This window comes from Meleagris gallopavo, unplaced genomic scaffold (genome assembly GCF_905368555.1).
Source record: "Meleagris gallopavo unplaced genomic scaffold, MGAL_WU_HG_1.1 scaffold_25, whole genome shotgun sequence".
In the NCBI taxonomy this organism is placed as follows: domain Eukaryota; kingdom Metazoa; phylum Chordata; class Aves; order Galliformes; family Phasianidae; genus Meleagris; species Meleagris gallopavo.
The window spans coordinates 2,594-18,717 of NW_028147039.1; the positions used below are offsets into that span (position 1 = coordinate 2,594).

The 16,124-nt window shown below is 58.2% G+C and overlaps 3 protein-coding genes across 3 annotated transcripts; 1 reads left to right on the forward strand and 2 right to left on the reverse strand.

Moving 5' to 3' along the window:
- Nucleotides 1-2,410: 2,410 nt before the first annotated feature.
- Nucleotides 2,411-7,504, forward strand: SART1 (spliceosome associated factor 1, recruiter of U4/U6.U5 tri-snRNP; the record flags this gene model as incomplete). The annotated part of the gene is made up of 4 exons (XM_085215391.1): nucleotides 2,411-2,565; nucleotides 3,651-3,740; nucleotides 4,813-4,934; nucleotides 7,426-7,504. Coding segments are annotated over 4 exons (386 nt in total), but the record flags the coding sequence as incomplete, so codon positions are not given.
- Nucleotides 7,505-10,248: 2,744 nt separating this feature from the next.
- LOC104917165 (uncharacterized) lies at nucleotides 10,249-13,617 on the reverse strand. Its single transcript, XM_010728273.4, has one exon. It carries the CDS (start codon nucleotides 13,448-13,450, stop codon nucleotides 12,278-12,280), a length of 1,173 nt encoding a protein of 390 aa, XP_010726575.2. The 5' UTR covers nucleotides 13,451-13,617; the 3' UTR covers nucleotides 10,249-12,277.
- Nucleotides 13,617-14,540, reverse strand: LOC146541900 (zinc finger HIT domain-containing protein 2-like). Its single transcript, XM_085215390.1, has one exon. The coding sequence runs from the start codon at nucleotides 14,251-14,253 to the stop codon at nucleotides 13,618-13,620; it is 636 nt and encodes a 211-aa protein (XP_085071516.1). The 5' UTR covers nucleotides 14,254-14,540; the 3' UTR covers nucleotide 13,617.
- Nucleotides 14,541-16,124: the final 1,584 nt, after the last annotated feature.

Here is a 16,124-nt window from a genome sequence, read left to right on the forward strand (position 1 = left end):
TAACTGACCCATAACCCCAAACCCCGCAGGGCCGTAGACGACAAGTACAGCCATTGACCCCATAATGACCCATAACGCCCCATAACTGACCCCATAACCCCATAACCCGCAGGGCCATAGACGACAAGTACAGCCATTGACCCATCACCCCATAACCGACCCATAACTGACCCCATAACCGACCCCGCAGGGCCATAGACGACAAGTACAGCCATTGACCCCATAACCCATAACTGACCCCACAAGTGACCCTCAGGGCCATAGACGACAAGTACAGCCATTGACCCCATCACCCATCACCCATAACTGACCCCATAACCCCATAAGTGACCCATAACCCCGCAGGGCCATAGACGACAAGTACAGCCATTGACCCCATCACCCATAACCCATAACTGACCCCATAACCCCATAAGTGACCCCAAGTGACCCCGCAGGGCCATAGACGACAAGTACAGCCATTGACCCCATCACCCCATAACTGACCCCATACCCCATAACTGACCCCATAACCTAGGCATAGACGACAAGTACAGCCATTGACCCCATCAACCCCATAACCCCATAACTGACCCCATAAACCCATAAGACCCATAACCCCCAGGGCCATAGACGACAAGTACAGCCATTGACCCCATCACCCCATAACCCATAACTGACCCCATAACCCATAAGTGACCCCATAACCCCAGGGCCATAGACGACAAGTACAGCCATTGACCCCATCACCCCATAACTGACCCATAACCCATCACCCAAACCCCTCAGGGCCATAGACGACAAGTACAGCCATTGACCCCATCACCCCATAACCCATAACTGACCCATAACCCCATAACGACCCCATAACACCCGCAGGGCCATAGACGACAAGTACAGCCATTGACCCCATCACCCATCACCCCATAACTGACCCCATAACCCCATACACATCACCCCAAATACAACCCTCAGGGCCATAGACGACAAGTACAGCCATTGACCCCATCCCCATCACCATAACTGACCCCATCCTACGACCCATAACCCCTAATACCATAACCTCAGGGCCATAGACGACAAGTACAGCCATTGACCCATCACCCCATCACCCATAACGACCCATCACCATAACTGACCCTATAACCCCATAAGTGACCATACCCTCAGGGCCATAGACGACAAGTACAGCCATTGACCCATAACCCATCACCCCATAAGACCCCATAACTGACCCCAAACCCTCAGGGCCATAGACGACAAGTACAGCCATTGACCCCATCACCCTATGACCCCATCCATAACTGACCCATAACCCCATAAGTGACCCCATAACCCAGGGCCATAGACGACAAGTACAGCCATTGACCCCATCACCCCATCACCCCATAACCGACCCTATAACCCCATAACTGACCCCATAACCCCTCAGGGCCATAGACGACAAGTACAGCCATTGACCCCATCACCCCATAACTGACCCATAACGACCACCCATAACCCCATAACCCAGGGCCATAGACGACAAGTACAGCCATTGACCCCATACCCCATACCATAAGTGACCATAATACCCCATAACTGACCCATAACCCCCAGGGCCATAGACGACAAGTACAGCCATTGACCCATCACCCTATCACCCCATAACTGACCCCATAACCACCCCATAAGTGACCCCACACCCCTCAGGGCCATAGACGACAAGTACAGCCATTGACCCCATCACCCCATCACCCATAACTGACCCCATACCCCATAACCGACCCCACAACCCCTCAGGGCCATAGACGACAAGTACAGCCATTGACCCCATCACCCCATAACCCATAACGACCCCTAACCCCATAACTGACCCCATAACCCCTCAGGGCCATAGACGACAAGTACAGCCATTGACCCCATCACCACCCCATAACTGACCCCATAACCCATAATGACCCCATAATACCCCAGGGCCATAGACGACAAGTACAGCCATTGACCCCATCACCCCATCACCCCATAACGACCCCATAACCGACCTAACCACCCCACACTGACCCCTCAGGGCCATAGACGACAAGTACAGCCATTGACCCCATCACCCATAACTGCCCATAACTGACCCCATAACCCCATAACTGACCCAATACCCCATAACTGACCCCATAACACCCATAACCCATAACCCCCAGGGCCATAGACGACAAGTACAGCCATTGACCCCATCACCCCATAACCGACCCCATAACTGACCCATAACCGACCCCCAGGGCCATAGACGACAAGTACAGCCATTGACCCAACCATACCCACACCCCATAAACGACCCTTACCCACACCCATCACCCCATAACTGACCCCATAACCCCATAAGTGACCCCATAAACCCCCAGGGCCATAGACGACAAGTACAGCCATTGACCCCATCACCCCATCACCCCATAAGTGACCCCACAACCCCTCAGGGCCATAGACGACAAGTACAGCCGCAGGGAGGAGTTCCGCGGCTTCACGCAGGACTTCAAGGAGAAGGACGGCTACCGGCCCGACGTCAAGATCGAGTACGTGGACGAGACCGGGCGCAAGCTCAGCCCCAAGGAGGTGCGGCGGGGGGGCAGCGTGGGGGTGGGGGGCAGTTGTGGGGTGGGGGGGAGTTGTGGGGTGGGGGGAGTTGGGGGGTGGGGGGGAGTTGTGGGGTGGGGGGGAGTTGTGGGGTGGGGGGGGAGGTTGGGTCATGGAGAGTTGGGGGGCAGTTGTGGGTGGGTGGGGTGGGGGTGGGGGAGGTGGGGGGTGTGGGGTGGGGGGGGTGGGGGTGGGTGGGGGCAGTTGTGGGGTGGGGGGGGTGGGGGTGTGGGGAGTGGTGGGTGGGGGAGTTGTGGGGTGGGGGGGAGTTGGGGTGTGGGGTGGGATGGTGGGGTGGGGGGAGTTGGGGGTGGTGGGGTGTGGGTGGGGAGTGGGGGGCAGTTGTGGGGTGGGGTGTGGGGAGTTGGGTGGGGGATGGTGGGGCAGTTATGTGGGTAGGGGAGTGGTGATGGGGGGGCTGTTATGGGTGAGTGGGCAGTGATGGGGCATTGTGGGGTGGAGTGGGGGCAGTTATGGGTGGGGGGGTGATGGGTGACGGGGGTGGATGGGGGGTGGATGTGGGGTACTTATGGGGTGGGGGGGATGGATGTGGGGCGGTTATGGGGTGGGGGGGATGGGGGTGCATGGGGTGCAGTTATGGGGTGGGTGAGGGATGGATGTGGGGCAGTTATGGGGTGGGTGAGGGATGGATGTGGGGCAGTTATGGGGTGGGGGGGGGAATTATGGGGCAGCCGTGGGGCAGTTCTGGAGCTGCTATGGGGCAGCTGTGGGGCAGTTCTGGAGCTGCTATGGGGCAGCCGTGGGGCAGCTGTGGGGCAGTTCTGGAGCTGCTATGGGGCAGCCGTGGGGCAGTTCTGGAGCTGCTATGGGGCAACCGTGGGGCAGCCGTGGGGCAGTTCTGGAGCTGCTATGGGGCAGCTGTGGGGCAGTTCTGGAGCTGCTATGGGGCAACCGTGGGGCAGCCGTGGGGCAGTTCTGGAGTTACTATGGGGCAGCTGTGGGGCAGTTCTGGAGCTGCTATGGGGCAGCTGTGGGGCAGCTGTGGGGCAGTTCTGGAGCTGCTATGGGGCAGCCGTGGGGCAGCTGTGGGGCTGTTGTCGCAGGCGTTCCGGCAGCTGTCGCACCGCTTCCATGGCAAAGGTTCGGGGAAGATGAAGACGGAGCGGCGCATGAAGAAACTGGATGAGGAGGCGGTGAGATGTGGGGCAAAGGCGGGACGGGGGGAAAAGACCCACACGTGTGGGTCTGGGGGTCCCGCTGTGGGTCTGGGAGTTCTGTTATGGATCCGACTCCATATCCGTGGGTCTGGGAGTCTCGCTATGGGTCTGAGCCCTACACTTGTGGGTCTGGGGGTCCCGCTATGGGTCTGGCACCATATCTGTGGGTCTGGGGGTCCCACTATGGGTCTGGGGGTCCTGCTGTGGGTCTGAGCCCCACACTTGTGGGTCTGGGGGTCCCGTTGTGGGTCTGGGGATTCTGCTGTGGGTCTGGAGGTTCTGCTGTGGGTCTGGGGGTCCCGCTATGGGTCTGGGGATTCTACTGTGGGTCTGAGCCCCACATTTGTGGGTCTGAGGGTCCTGCTATGGGTCTGGCCACATATCTGTGGGTCTGGGGGTCCCGCTATGGGTCTGGGGGTTCTACTGTGGGTCTGGGGATCCTGCTATGGGTCTGGGGGTCCCGCTGTGGGTCTGGCCCTATAGCTGTGGGTGTGGGGGTCCCGCTGTGGGTCTGGCCCCATATCTGTGGGTGCGGGGGTCCCGCTATGGGTCTGGGGGTTCTACTGTGGGTCTGGGGATCCTGCTATGGGTCTGGGGGTCCCGCTGTGGGTCTGGCCCCACACGTGTGGATCTGGGGGTCCCGCTGTGGGTCTGGCCCATATCTGTGGGTGTGGGGGTCCCGCTGTGGGTCTGGCCCCATATCTGTGGGTGCGGGGGTCCCGCTATGGGTCTGGGGATTCTGCTGTGGGTGCGGGGGTCCCGCTTGGGTCTGGGGATTCTGCTGTGGGTGCGGGGGTCCGCTATGGGTCTGGGGGTCCCGCTGTGGGTCTGGGGATTCTGCTGTGGGTCTGGGGATCCTGCTATGGGTCTGGGGGTCCCGCTGTGGGTCTGGGGATTCTGCTGTGGGTCTGGGGATCCTGCTATGGGTCTGGGGGTCCCGCTGTGGGTCTGGGGATTCTGCTGTGGGTCTGGGGATCCTGCTATGGGTCTGGGGGTCCCGCTGTGGGTCTGGCCCCACACGTGTGGGTCTGAGCCCCCCGCCCCCCAGCTGCTGAAGAAGATGAGCTCCAGCGACACCCCGCTGGGCACCGTGGCTCTGCTGCAGGAGAAGCAGAGAGCCCAGAAAACGCCCTACATCGTCCTGAGCGGCAGCGGGAAGAGCATGAATGCGTCAGTGGGGGCTCTGGGGGACCGGGGGGGCTTTGGGGGGGGACTGGGGGGGACTGGGAGGGCACTGGGGGGACTGGGGGGAAATTGTGGGGGACTGGGAGGGCATTGGGGGAGAACTGTGGGGACTGGGAGGGCATTGGAGGGGCACTGGGGGGCACTGGGATGGACTGGGGGGGACTGGGAGGGCTTTGGGGGGGAATGGGATGGACTGGGGGGGACTGGGAGGGCTTTGGGGGGGAATGGGATGGACTGGGGGGGACTGGGGGGCTTTGGGGGGAATGGGATGGATGGGGGGGACTGGGGGGCTTTGGGGGGGATGGAGGGACTGGGGGGAATGGGATGGACTAGGGGGCACTGGGGGGGCTTTGGGGGGGACTGGGGGGTACTGGGGGCAATGGGATGGACTGGGGGGCACTGGGGGGGCTTTGGGGGGGACTGGGAGGGAGTGGAGGGGACTGGGGGGAAAGGGATGCACTGGGGGGGCACTGGGGGGGCTTTGGGGGGGACTGGGATGGACTGGGGGGCACTGGGGGGGCTTTGGGGGGGGCTGGGGGGGACTGGGGGAACATTGGGGGGGACTGGGAGGGAAATGGGGGGACATTGGGGGGGGACTGGAAGGGACTGGGGGGAAATTGGGGGGGACTGGGAGGGCATTGGGGGGGAACTGGGGGGACTGGGAAGGCATTGGAGGGGCTTTGGGGGGCACTGGGGGGGCTTTGGGGGGACTGGGGGGGCATTGGAAGGACTGGGAGGGATTGGGGGGACATTGGGGGGGACTGGGAGGGACTGGGGGGCACTGGGGGGGCTTTGGGGGGACTGGGAGGGAAATGGGGGGACATTGGGGGGGGACTGGAAGGGCATTGGGGGGGACTGGGAGGGACTGGAGGGGACTGGGGGGAAATTGGGGGGGACTGGGGGGGCATTGGGGGGGCACTGGGGGGGCATTGGAAGGACTGGGATGGACTGGGGGGGCATTTGGGGGGGGACTGGGGGGACATTGGGGGGGACTGGGAGGGACTGGGGGGACGGGGAGGGCATTGGGTGGGGACTGGGGGGGCATTGGAAGGACTGGGATGCACTGGGGGGACATTAGGGGGGGACTGGGAGGGACTGGGGGAACTGGGGGGGCATTGGGGGGGAGTGGGAGGGACTGGGGGGGCACTGGGGGGGACTGGGATGGACTGGGGGGACATTAGGGGGGGTCTGGGAGGAGGTGGGATGGACTGGGGGGGTCACTGGGTTAAACTGGGAGCACTGGAATGGACTGGGGGGGGACTGGGATGGACTGGGAGCAGTGGGATGGACTGGGGGGGTCACTGGGTTAAACTGGGAGCACTGGGATGGACTGGGGGGGACTGGGATGGACTGGGAGCAGTGGGATGGACTGGGGGGGGCACTGGGTTAAACTGGGAGCACTGGGATGGACTGGGGGGGACTGGGTTAAACTGGGAGCACTGGGATGGACTGGGGGGAGCACTGGGTTAAACTGGGAGCACTGGGATGGGGGGGGACTGGGATGGACTGGGGGGGTCACTGGGTTAAACTGGGAGCACTGGGATGGACTGGGGGGGGACTGGGATGGACGGGGGGGGGCACTGGGTTAAACTGGGAGCACTGGGATGGACTGGGGGGGCACTGGGGTGTACTGGGAGCACTGGGATGGACTGGGGGGCACTGGGTTAAACTGGGAGCACTGGATGAACTGGGGGGAGCACTGGGTTAAACTGGGAGCACTGGGACTGGGGGGGACTGGGATGGACTGGGGGGGTCACTGGGTTAAACTGGGAGCACTGGGATGGACTGGGGGGTCACTGGGTTAAACTGGGAGCACTGGGATGGACTGGGGGGAGCACTGGGATGGACTGGGGGGAGCACTGGGATGGACTGGGGGGCACTGGGTTAAACTGGGAGCACTGGGATGGACTGGGGGGCACTGGGTTAAACTGGGAGCACTGGGATGGACTGGGGGGCACTGGGTTAAACTGGGAGCACTGGGATGGACTGGGGGGGGCACTGGGTTAAACTGGGAGCACTGGGATGGACTGGGGGGCACTGGGTTAAACTGGGAGCACTGGGATGGACTGGGGGTCACTGGGTTAAACTGGGAGCAGTGGGATGGACTGGGGGGTCACTGGGTTAAACTGGGAGCACTGGGATGGACTGGGGGGCACTGGGTTAAACTGGGAGCACTGGGATGGATGGGGGGGCACTGGGATGTACTGGGGCACTGGGATGGACTGGGGGGGCACTGGGTTAAACTGGGAGCACTGGGATGGACTGGGGGGGCACTGGGTTAAACTGGGAGCACTGGGATGGACTGGGGGGTCACTGGGATGGACGGGGGGGGCACTGGGATGGACTGGGGGGGCACGGGGATGGACGGGGGGCACTGGGATGGACTGGGGGGGGACTGGGATGGACTGGGGGGGTCACTGGGTTAAACTGGGAGCACTGGGAAGGCGCTGACCCCCCCCCCCCCCCCCCCTTCCAGGAACACCATCACCAAGTGACGCCGCCCCCCCACGGCCCCCCCCCAAATCGGGGACAATAAATTCGGGTCTGGGGACACAGCGCTGTGTGGGGGCCTTGCTGGGGGGGGGAGGGGGGGCAAAATGAGCCCAAAATGAGCCAAAAAAAACCAAAATGAGCCCAAAATGAGCCAAAAAAAAACAAAATGAGCCCAAAATGAGCCAAAAAAAACCAAAATGAGCAAAAAATGCGCCGAAAAAAAACCAAAATGAGCCCAAAATGAGCCAAAAAACCCAAAATGAGCCCAAAATGAGCCAAAAAAGCCCAAAATGAGCCAAAAACCAAAATGAGCAAAAAATGTGCCGAAAAAAAACAAAATGAGCCCAAAATGAGCCAAAAAAACCCAAAATGAGCCCAAAATGAGCCAAAAAAAAAAACAAAATGAGCCCAAAATGAGCCAAAAAACCCAAAATGAGCCCAAAATGAGCCAAAAAACAACAAAATGAGCCCAAAATGCGCCAAAAAAAACCCAAAATGACCCCAAAATGAGCCCCAAATGAGCCCAATTCTGCTGAGTTCATCCAGACCCCAAAATGACCCCAAATGAGCCCAAAAATGACCCCCAATTCTGCTGAGCTCATCAAGAGCCCAAAATGACCCCAAAAAGACCCAAAAACCCCAAAATGACCCCAAGAAAGACCCAAAAAAACCCAAAATGACCCCAATTCTGCTGAGCTCATCAAGACCCCAAAATGACCCCAAAAAAGACCCAAAAAGCCCCAAAATGACCCCCAAAAAACCCCAAATGACCCCAATTCTGCTGAATTCATCCAGACCCCAAAATGACCCCCAAAAAACCCCAAAATGACCCCAATTCTGCTGAGCTCATCAAGACCCCAAACTGACCCAAAATGACCCCAAAAAGACCCAAAAACCCCAAAATGACCCCAAAAAGACCCAAAAAGCCCCAAAATGACCCCAAAAAAGACCCAAAAAGCCCCAGAATGACCCCCAAAAAACCCCAAATGACCCCAATTCTGCTGAGCTCATCAAGACCCCAAACTGACCCAAAAATGACCCCAAAAAGACCCAAAAAGCCCCACAAATGACCCCAATTTGGCTGAGTTCATCCAGATGCCCAAAATGACCCCAAAAAGACCCAAAAAAACCCAAATGACCCCAATTCTGCTGAGCTCATCCAGATCCCCAAAATGACCCCAAAAAGACCCAAAAAAACCCAAATGACCCCAAAAAAGACCCAAAAAAACCCAAATGACCCCAATTTGGCTGAGTTCATCCAGACCCCCAAAATGACCCCAAAAAAGACCCAAAAACCCCCAAATGACCCAAATTCTGCTGAGCTCATCCAGATCCCAAAATAACCCAAAAAGCCCCAAAATGACCCCAAAAAGACCCAAAAAAACCAAAATGACCCCAATTCTGCTGAGCTCATCAAGACCCCAAAAAAGACCCAAAAAGCCCCAAAATGACCCCAAAAATGACCCAAAAAACCCCAAATGACCCCAATTCTGCTGAGCTCAACCAGACCCCAAACTGACCTGGTGACCCCAAAGTGACCCCAAAAAAACCCCCAAAATGACCCCAATTCTGCTGAGTTCATCCAGACGCCCAAAAAGACCCAAACATGACCCCAAAAAGACCCAAAAAACCCCAAATGACCCCAATTCCGCTGAGCTCATCCAGACCCCAAAATGACCCCAAATGAGCCCTGAAAAAAAACAAAATGACCCCAAAAAGACCCCAAAAACCCCAAATGACCCCAATTCCGCTGAGCTCATCCAGACCCCAAAATGACCCCAAAAAGACCCAAAATGACCCCAATTCTGCTGAGCTCATCTGGACCCCAAAATGAGCCCCAAAAAAACCCCAAAATGACCCCAATTCCACTGAATTCATCCAGACCCCAAACCGACCTGAAGTGACCCCAGAGTGACCCAAAAAAGCCTAAAATGACCCCAAAATGACCCCAATTCTGCTGAGTTCATCCAGATACCCAAAATGACCCCAAAAAGACCCAAAAAAAACCCAAAATGACCCCAATTCCGCTGAGCTCATCCAGACCCCAAAATGACCCCAAATGACCCCATACGGCTGTGGGCGGGGCTGAGCTGGGAGGCGTGGCCTGAACTGATTGCGGGCGTGGCTATGGAAATGGGGTGTGGCCCGGTGCCACGTGGGCGGCCGGTGGGCGTGGCTGTGGAAGGAGGGCAGCTGGTGTGTTTTTAGGGGCGTGGTAAATGTGCGTTTGTGGGCGTGGCTTTTCTAGAGGGCGTGGCTTGATCTAGGGGGCGAGACCAGAGGATATGTGGGCGGGGTCAGGGAGTGCCTCTAGGCTTGGCTTTTGGCCGGGGGCGTGTCCTGGTGCTATGTGGGCGTGGCTTTTTAGTAGGGGGCGTGGCTAGAGTTGATGCAGGCATCAAGGATTGGTTGTGGGCGTGGCCTGGAGTTATGTGGGCGTGGCTAAGGATTGGTTGCGGGCATGGCCTGTGGTTATGTGGATGTGGCTTTTTGTTGGGGGTGTGGCTTTTGTAGGGGGCGTGGCCTGGTGCAGGCACCAGGTGTTGGTTCTTGGTCGGAGTGGTTCTTGGTCGGAGGCGTGGCCTTCCGTTATGTGGGCGTGGTCAGGGAGTCAGCTGTGGAAGTGGCTTCTTGTGGGGAGCGTGGCCTGTAGTTAAGTGGGCGTGGCTTTTTGTAGGGGGGCGTGGCCTGAGATGACGCAGACACCAGGGATTGGTTGTGGGCGTGGCCAAGGGTTATGTGGGCGTGGCCATGGAGCGGTTGTGGGCGTGGCTTCGGTCACAGCCCGCAGAAATCAAACTCCTCCTTCCAGGAATTCGGAGTCATGTTCATTAGATTTCATTTGCATGCAGACCCTCCCCTCACGCCTGAGCGGTGGGAGGTGGGGGGTCTCCTCCTGGTGGTCGCGGGATGAAGAATCGCGGTCTTCCTCGCCGTGATCTCCTGACCCTGCAGGAGGGGCAGCCCCCCACCCACGTTTTATCGCCCCCTGCTGACGCCCTCGGGCTGTTCTCCAACTCCTGACGTTCCCTTCCCCTCCTTCTCTCAGCCCCAGTGCCTGCAGTCCCCATTCTTCTAACAGCTCTGCACGTTTGCTTCTGTTAACTTATCATCTCCAGTTCCTGTGAAGCCCTTTCCTCGTCCTTTACTGTGGGGCCCTTCTCTCATCCTGCACTCTGGTCCCCCCTTCTCTGGTTCCCCTCTCCATGGTTTCTGTCCCCTCTGGTTTTCCTCTCTCTGGTTCCCATCTCCATGGTTCCCTTCTCTATGGTTCCAGTCTCTATGGGTTCCCCTCTCCATGGTTCCCTTCTCTATGGGTTCCCCTCTCCATGGTTCCCTTCTCTATGGGTTCTCCTCTCCATGGTTCCCTTCTCTATGGTTCCAGTCTCTATGGATTCCCTTCTCCATGGTTCCCTTCTCTATGGGTTCCCATCTCCAAGGTTCCCTTCTCTATGGTTCCAGACTCTATGGGTTCCCCTCTCCATGGTTCCCTTCTCCGTGGTTCCAGTTTCTATGGGTTCCCATCTCCATGGTCCCCATCTCCGTGGTTCTGCTCTCTCTGGTTCCCATCTCCAAGGTTCCCATCTCTATGGTTCCTGTCTCTTTCTGAGCTCCCCTCTCTCTGGTTCCCCTTTCCATGGTTCTGCTCTCTCTGGTTCCCATTTCCATGGTTCCCATTTCCATGGTTCCCTTCCCTATGGTTCCCATCTCCGTGGTTTCTGTCTCCATGGTTCTCCTCTGTGGTTCCCCTCTCTCTGGTTCCCCTTTCTATGGTTCCCATCTCTCTGGTTCCAATTTCCATGAGTTCCCATCTCCATGCTTTGCTCTCTCTCGGGTTCTCCTCTCTGATTCCCCTCTCTCTGGTTCCGATCTCCATGGGTTCCCCTCTCTCTGGTTCCCATCTCCATGGTTTCTGTCCCTCTGGTTCCCATCTCCATGATTCCAGTCTCCATGGTTCCCATCTTGATGGTTTCTGTCTCTCTGATTCCCCTCTCTGGTTCCATTCTCTGTCAGTTCCCATCTCCATGGTTCCCATCTCTATAGGTTCCCATCTCCATGATTCCCCTCTCTGTGGTTTCCCTCTCCACGGTTCTGGTTCCCCTCTGGTTCCCTTCTCTGTGAGTTCCCATCTCCATCGTTTCCTTTCTCTCTGGTTTCCTCTCTCTCTGGTTTCCATCTCCATGGTTCCCTTCTCTATGGTTCCAGACTCTATGGGTTCCCACCTCCATGGTTCCAATCTCTGTGGTTCCTGTCTCTCTATGAGTTCCCATCTCTCTGGTTCCCCTCTCCATGGTTCCCTTCCCTACGGTTCCCATCTCCGTAGTTCTGCTCTGTGGTTCCCATCTCTCTGGTTCCAATTTCCATGAGTTCCCATCTCCATGCTTTCCTCCCTCTCTGGTTCTTCTGATTCCCCTCCCTCTGGTTCCCATCTCTACAGGTTCCCCTCTCTCTGGTTCCCCTTTCCATGGTTCTGCTCTCTATGGTTCCCCTCTCCATGGTTTCTGTCGTCTGCTTCTCCTCCCTCTGGTTCCCCTCTCCATGGTTCCCTTCTCTATGGTTGCACTTCCTATAGGTTCCAGTCTCCATGGTTCCCCATCTCCATGCTTTTCTCCCTCTCTGGTTCTTCTGATTCCCCTCCCTCTGGTTCCAATCTCTACAGGTTCCCCTCCCTCTGGTTCCCATCTCCATGGTTCCCTTCTCTATGGTTCCACTCTCTATAGGTTCCCATCTCCATGGTTTCTGTCTCTCTGATTCTCCTCTCCATGGTTTTATTCTCTATGAGTTCCCCTCTCCATGGTTCCCCTCTCCATGCTTCCCCTCTCTGGTTCCCCTTTCTATGCTTCCCATCTCCATGGGTTCCCCTCTCTCTGCTTCTTCTCCCCCCCCCACGGCCCCCCTCCCCCCTCGGCCATTTTGGCGCTCAGCTCCTCCGTTTCAGCCGCCATCTCCCCCAGCGCAGCCGCTCCTCTCTCCCGACTCCAGGCCAGCAGGAAGCGACATTTCCTCCGCGCTCGGCCCAACCTTTCCCTCTCCTCCCCCCTTCCCATCCTCCCCGCCCTCTCCAGCATCACCTCCATGTGATACAACGCCGTCTCCACGTCCTCGGTGGGTCGATGCCGGCTGCGTCCCCTCATCAGCTCAGCCACGGCCATAAGGGTGCCGGCATCGCCCAAAGGACACCGCGGGTAACCGGCGGCTTCGGCCGAGCGCCGGGCATCCAGCAGAGCCTCCACGGTGGAGGAGAAGGGCCGACGGCAACGCAGAGCGGCTGAGACGGCCACGGCGGCCACGGCGACGTCCGGGAGGAAGGAATCGTCCCCCACGTGGAGGCTGAGGGCGAAGGCGTAACCGTAGAGAACGTTGGGAAGCTGGAAGCGCAGCAACGGGGACGGAGTCGGAGCACGGAAGGAGCTGAGGGGGGGCACAGAGGTGGGGGTGGGGGGCGTCGGGCCCGGAATGCCGGCGTCGGCGTCGTCATCGGCGCCGTCCTCATCGGTGTCGGTGTCACCGGCGTCAGCGCTGTCCTCGTCGTCACTGGTGACACTGCTGTCATCGGTGACACTGCTGTCATTGGTGACCCCGTTGTCAGCGCTGTCCTCATCTTCGTTGGTGACCCCATTGTCATTGGTGACCCTGTTAGCGCTGTCCTCATCATCGTTGGTGACCCCATTGTCATCAGTGACCCTATTGTCGTCAGTGACCCCATTGTCAGCGCTGTCCTCATCATCATTGGTGACCCCATTGTCGTTGGTGACCCCGTTGTCATCGGTGACCCTATCAGCGCTGTCCTTATCATCGCTGGTGACCCCATTGTCATTGGTGACCCCACTGCCACCACTGTCCCCACTGTCACTGGTGTCCCTGCACTCCATCTTCTTGCCTTTCTCCTCCTCCTCCTTCCTTATGGCCTCACTCCTGTTGGCCACGATGGCTTCGCTCTTGTCAGCCGTGTTGGCTGTGCCCTTGTCAGCCATGTTGGTCACAACGGCTTCGCTCTTGTCAGCCATGTTGGCTGTGCTCTTGTTGGCCACACTGCCTGTCCTCTCATTGGCCACACTGGCTTCAGTCTCACCAACCACGTTGACCACGTTGGCTGTCCTCTCATTGGCCACGTTGGCCGCGCTGTCTGCTCTCTCATTGGCTGCATTGGCTTCATTCTCACTGACCACGTTGGCTACCTTGGCTTCAGCCTCGTTGGCCACGTTGGCCGTCCTCTCATTGGCCACGTTGGCCGCACTGGCTGCCCTCTTGCTGGCCACCCTCTCATTGCCCCCCCTGGTTGTGCCCTTTTTGCCCCCCCTGGCGTCCCTCTCATTGCCCCCCTGGCCGCCCCCTTGCTCTTATGGGCCACACCATCCCCCCTCTTGCCGTCCGTGCCTCCGGTGGCCGCCGCTCCCTTGCTGCTCGTCCCCTTCCCGGCCGCCCAGCCCTCCTCCCCGATCTCCTCCACCAGCCTCCTCCTCCCCCACCACCACGGCCTCCACGGAGGCAGCAGCCGGGCGGCCTCCCCGTTTTTCAGCATCCTCCGGAATTCGGCCTTTTGCTCCTCGCTCAGCCGCCCCCACAACCCGCGCTCTTCTCCCCGCCCCGCGCCGTCCCGCAGCCTCCCGATGGCGTCCCTCAGCCGGGCCCTCTCGGACGGCTCCGGAGGGGGTTGGGAGCTCAATTCCCGCAGCACCTGCTCGCGGTAGAAGGCCTCGGCGCAGGCCCCGTGCCCGCGGTAGCAGCCGAGGGAGCAGAGGCGGCGGTTGCAGCGGGGACACGTGTACGGAGCGCCGCCGGCCGCGCAGTGATCGCAGGCGGCCGCCATCTTGGCTCGGCTGCGCGGGGGACTTCCGCTTCCGGTCTCTGCTGCGGCCTCTTCCTGTTTCCGCTTCGGTCTCTTCCGCTCCCGCTCGGCTGCTTCCGGAAACGCTCGATTTCTTCGGCCCGCTCGGCTCTTTCCGTTCTACTTCGGCTTCTCCCGCCCCCTTCTCGGCCCTTTCCGGAAGAGCTCGGCTCTTTCCGGTCTGTCTTCTTTTCTTCCGCCCCAACTCGGCTCCTTCCGGAAGCGCTCGGCCCTTTCCGGCCTTGCTCTGTTCTCCCCTCCTACTCCTCGCCCACTTCGGCTTTTTCCGGAACCACTCGGCTCTTTCCGGCCTTCCTGGGCTCTCCCTTCCTCCCCCCCGCCCACTTCGGCTCTTTCCGGAATCGCTCGGCTCTTTCCGGCCCTGCTCGGCTCTCCCCTCCTACTCCCCGCCCACCTCGGCTCTTTCCGGAATCGCTCGGCTCTTTCCGGCCCCTCTCGGCTCTCCCCCCTCCCCCACACTCGGCTTTTTCCGCCCCCGCTCGGCTCTCTCCGCCGCTCGCCGCGCTCCCCACCCCCGCAAGGCGCTCCCCTGTAATTAACAGCCGCGCGGCGCCTCTAATTAACGTCTGCGGGCGCCCCGCCTCTAATTAAGGCTCATTAACACCCCCGCCGGGCGCTGAGGGAGACGGGGACTCATTAAGCGCAGGTTTCGCTGTTCCCAGCGCTGAGATGGCCCCAAAAAACTCCAAAACTTCCCCCCAAAAAACCCAAATGGCCCCAAAATGAGGGCCCAGAAATCCGAAATGTGACGTTTGAGTTGAAAAAAAAGGACCTTTTTGTCCCCAAAATGGGACTCCGGGCTTCGAAAAGTGAGGATTGGGGGCAGAACGATGGGGGGATGGGCTCCAAAATGGGACCGAAAACGGAAAAATTGGGATTTTTTCAAAGGAAGAGGCGAAATTTGACCCAAAAATGGGATTCTGCACCCTTAAAAATGGGGGTTTTATTTCGAAATTTGGGGATGTGGCCCCAATGTGGCGATAGGACCCTTAAAAATGGGGTTCAGAGACAAAAATTTGGGTTTTTGGCCCCAAAACGGGGTTTGGAGCCTTAAAAATTGGAGTTTAGGACATAAATTGGGGAAATGGGTTCGAAAAATGGGGTTTGGAAGCTTAAAAAAGAGGGGGTTGAGAGACAAAATTTGGGGTTGTGAGCCCAAAATGGGGTTTTGGCCATTAAAAATTGGTTTTTGAGGCCTAAAATCCGGGATCCTGGTTCCAAAAATGGGCTTTGGAAGGTTAAAAATGGGGTTTGGAGGTGGAAAGTTTGGGGATTGTGTCCCAAAAATGGGCCCTGGATTCGTAAAAGTGGGGTTTGGAAAACTAAAATTTGGGGATTTGGTCCCAAAATGGGGTTCGGGCCCTTAAAACTGGACTTTTCAAAGAAAATATTTTGGGATTTGGTTCCAGAAAAGGGCTTTGGACCCTGAAAAATGAGGAGTGGAGACCTAAAATTGGGGATTTGGTCCCAAAAATGGGGTTGGGACTCATAAAAGTGGGGTTTAGAGATGTAAAATTGGGGATTGGGTCCCAAAAATGGGGTTGGGACTCATAAAAGTGGGGTTTAGAAAACTAAAATTTGGGGATTTGGTCCCAAAAATGGGGTTGGGACTCATAAATGTGGGGTTTAGAGATGTAAAATTGGGGATTGGGTCCCAAAAATGGGGTTGGGACTCATAAATGTGGGGTTTAGAGATGTAAAATTGGGGATTGGGTCCCAAAAATGGGGTTGGGATTCATAAATGTGGGGTTTAGAGATGTAAAATTGGGGATTGGGTCCCAAAATGGGGTTGGGACTCATAAAAGTGGGGTTTAGAGATGTAAAATTGGGGA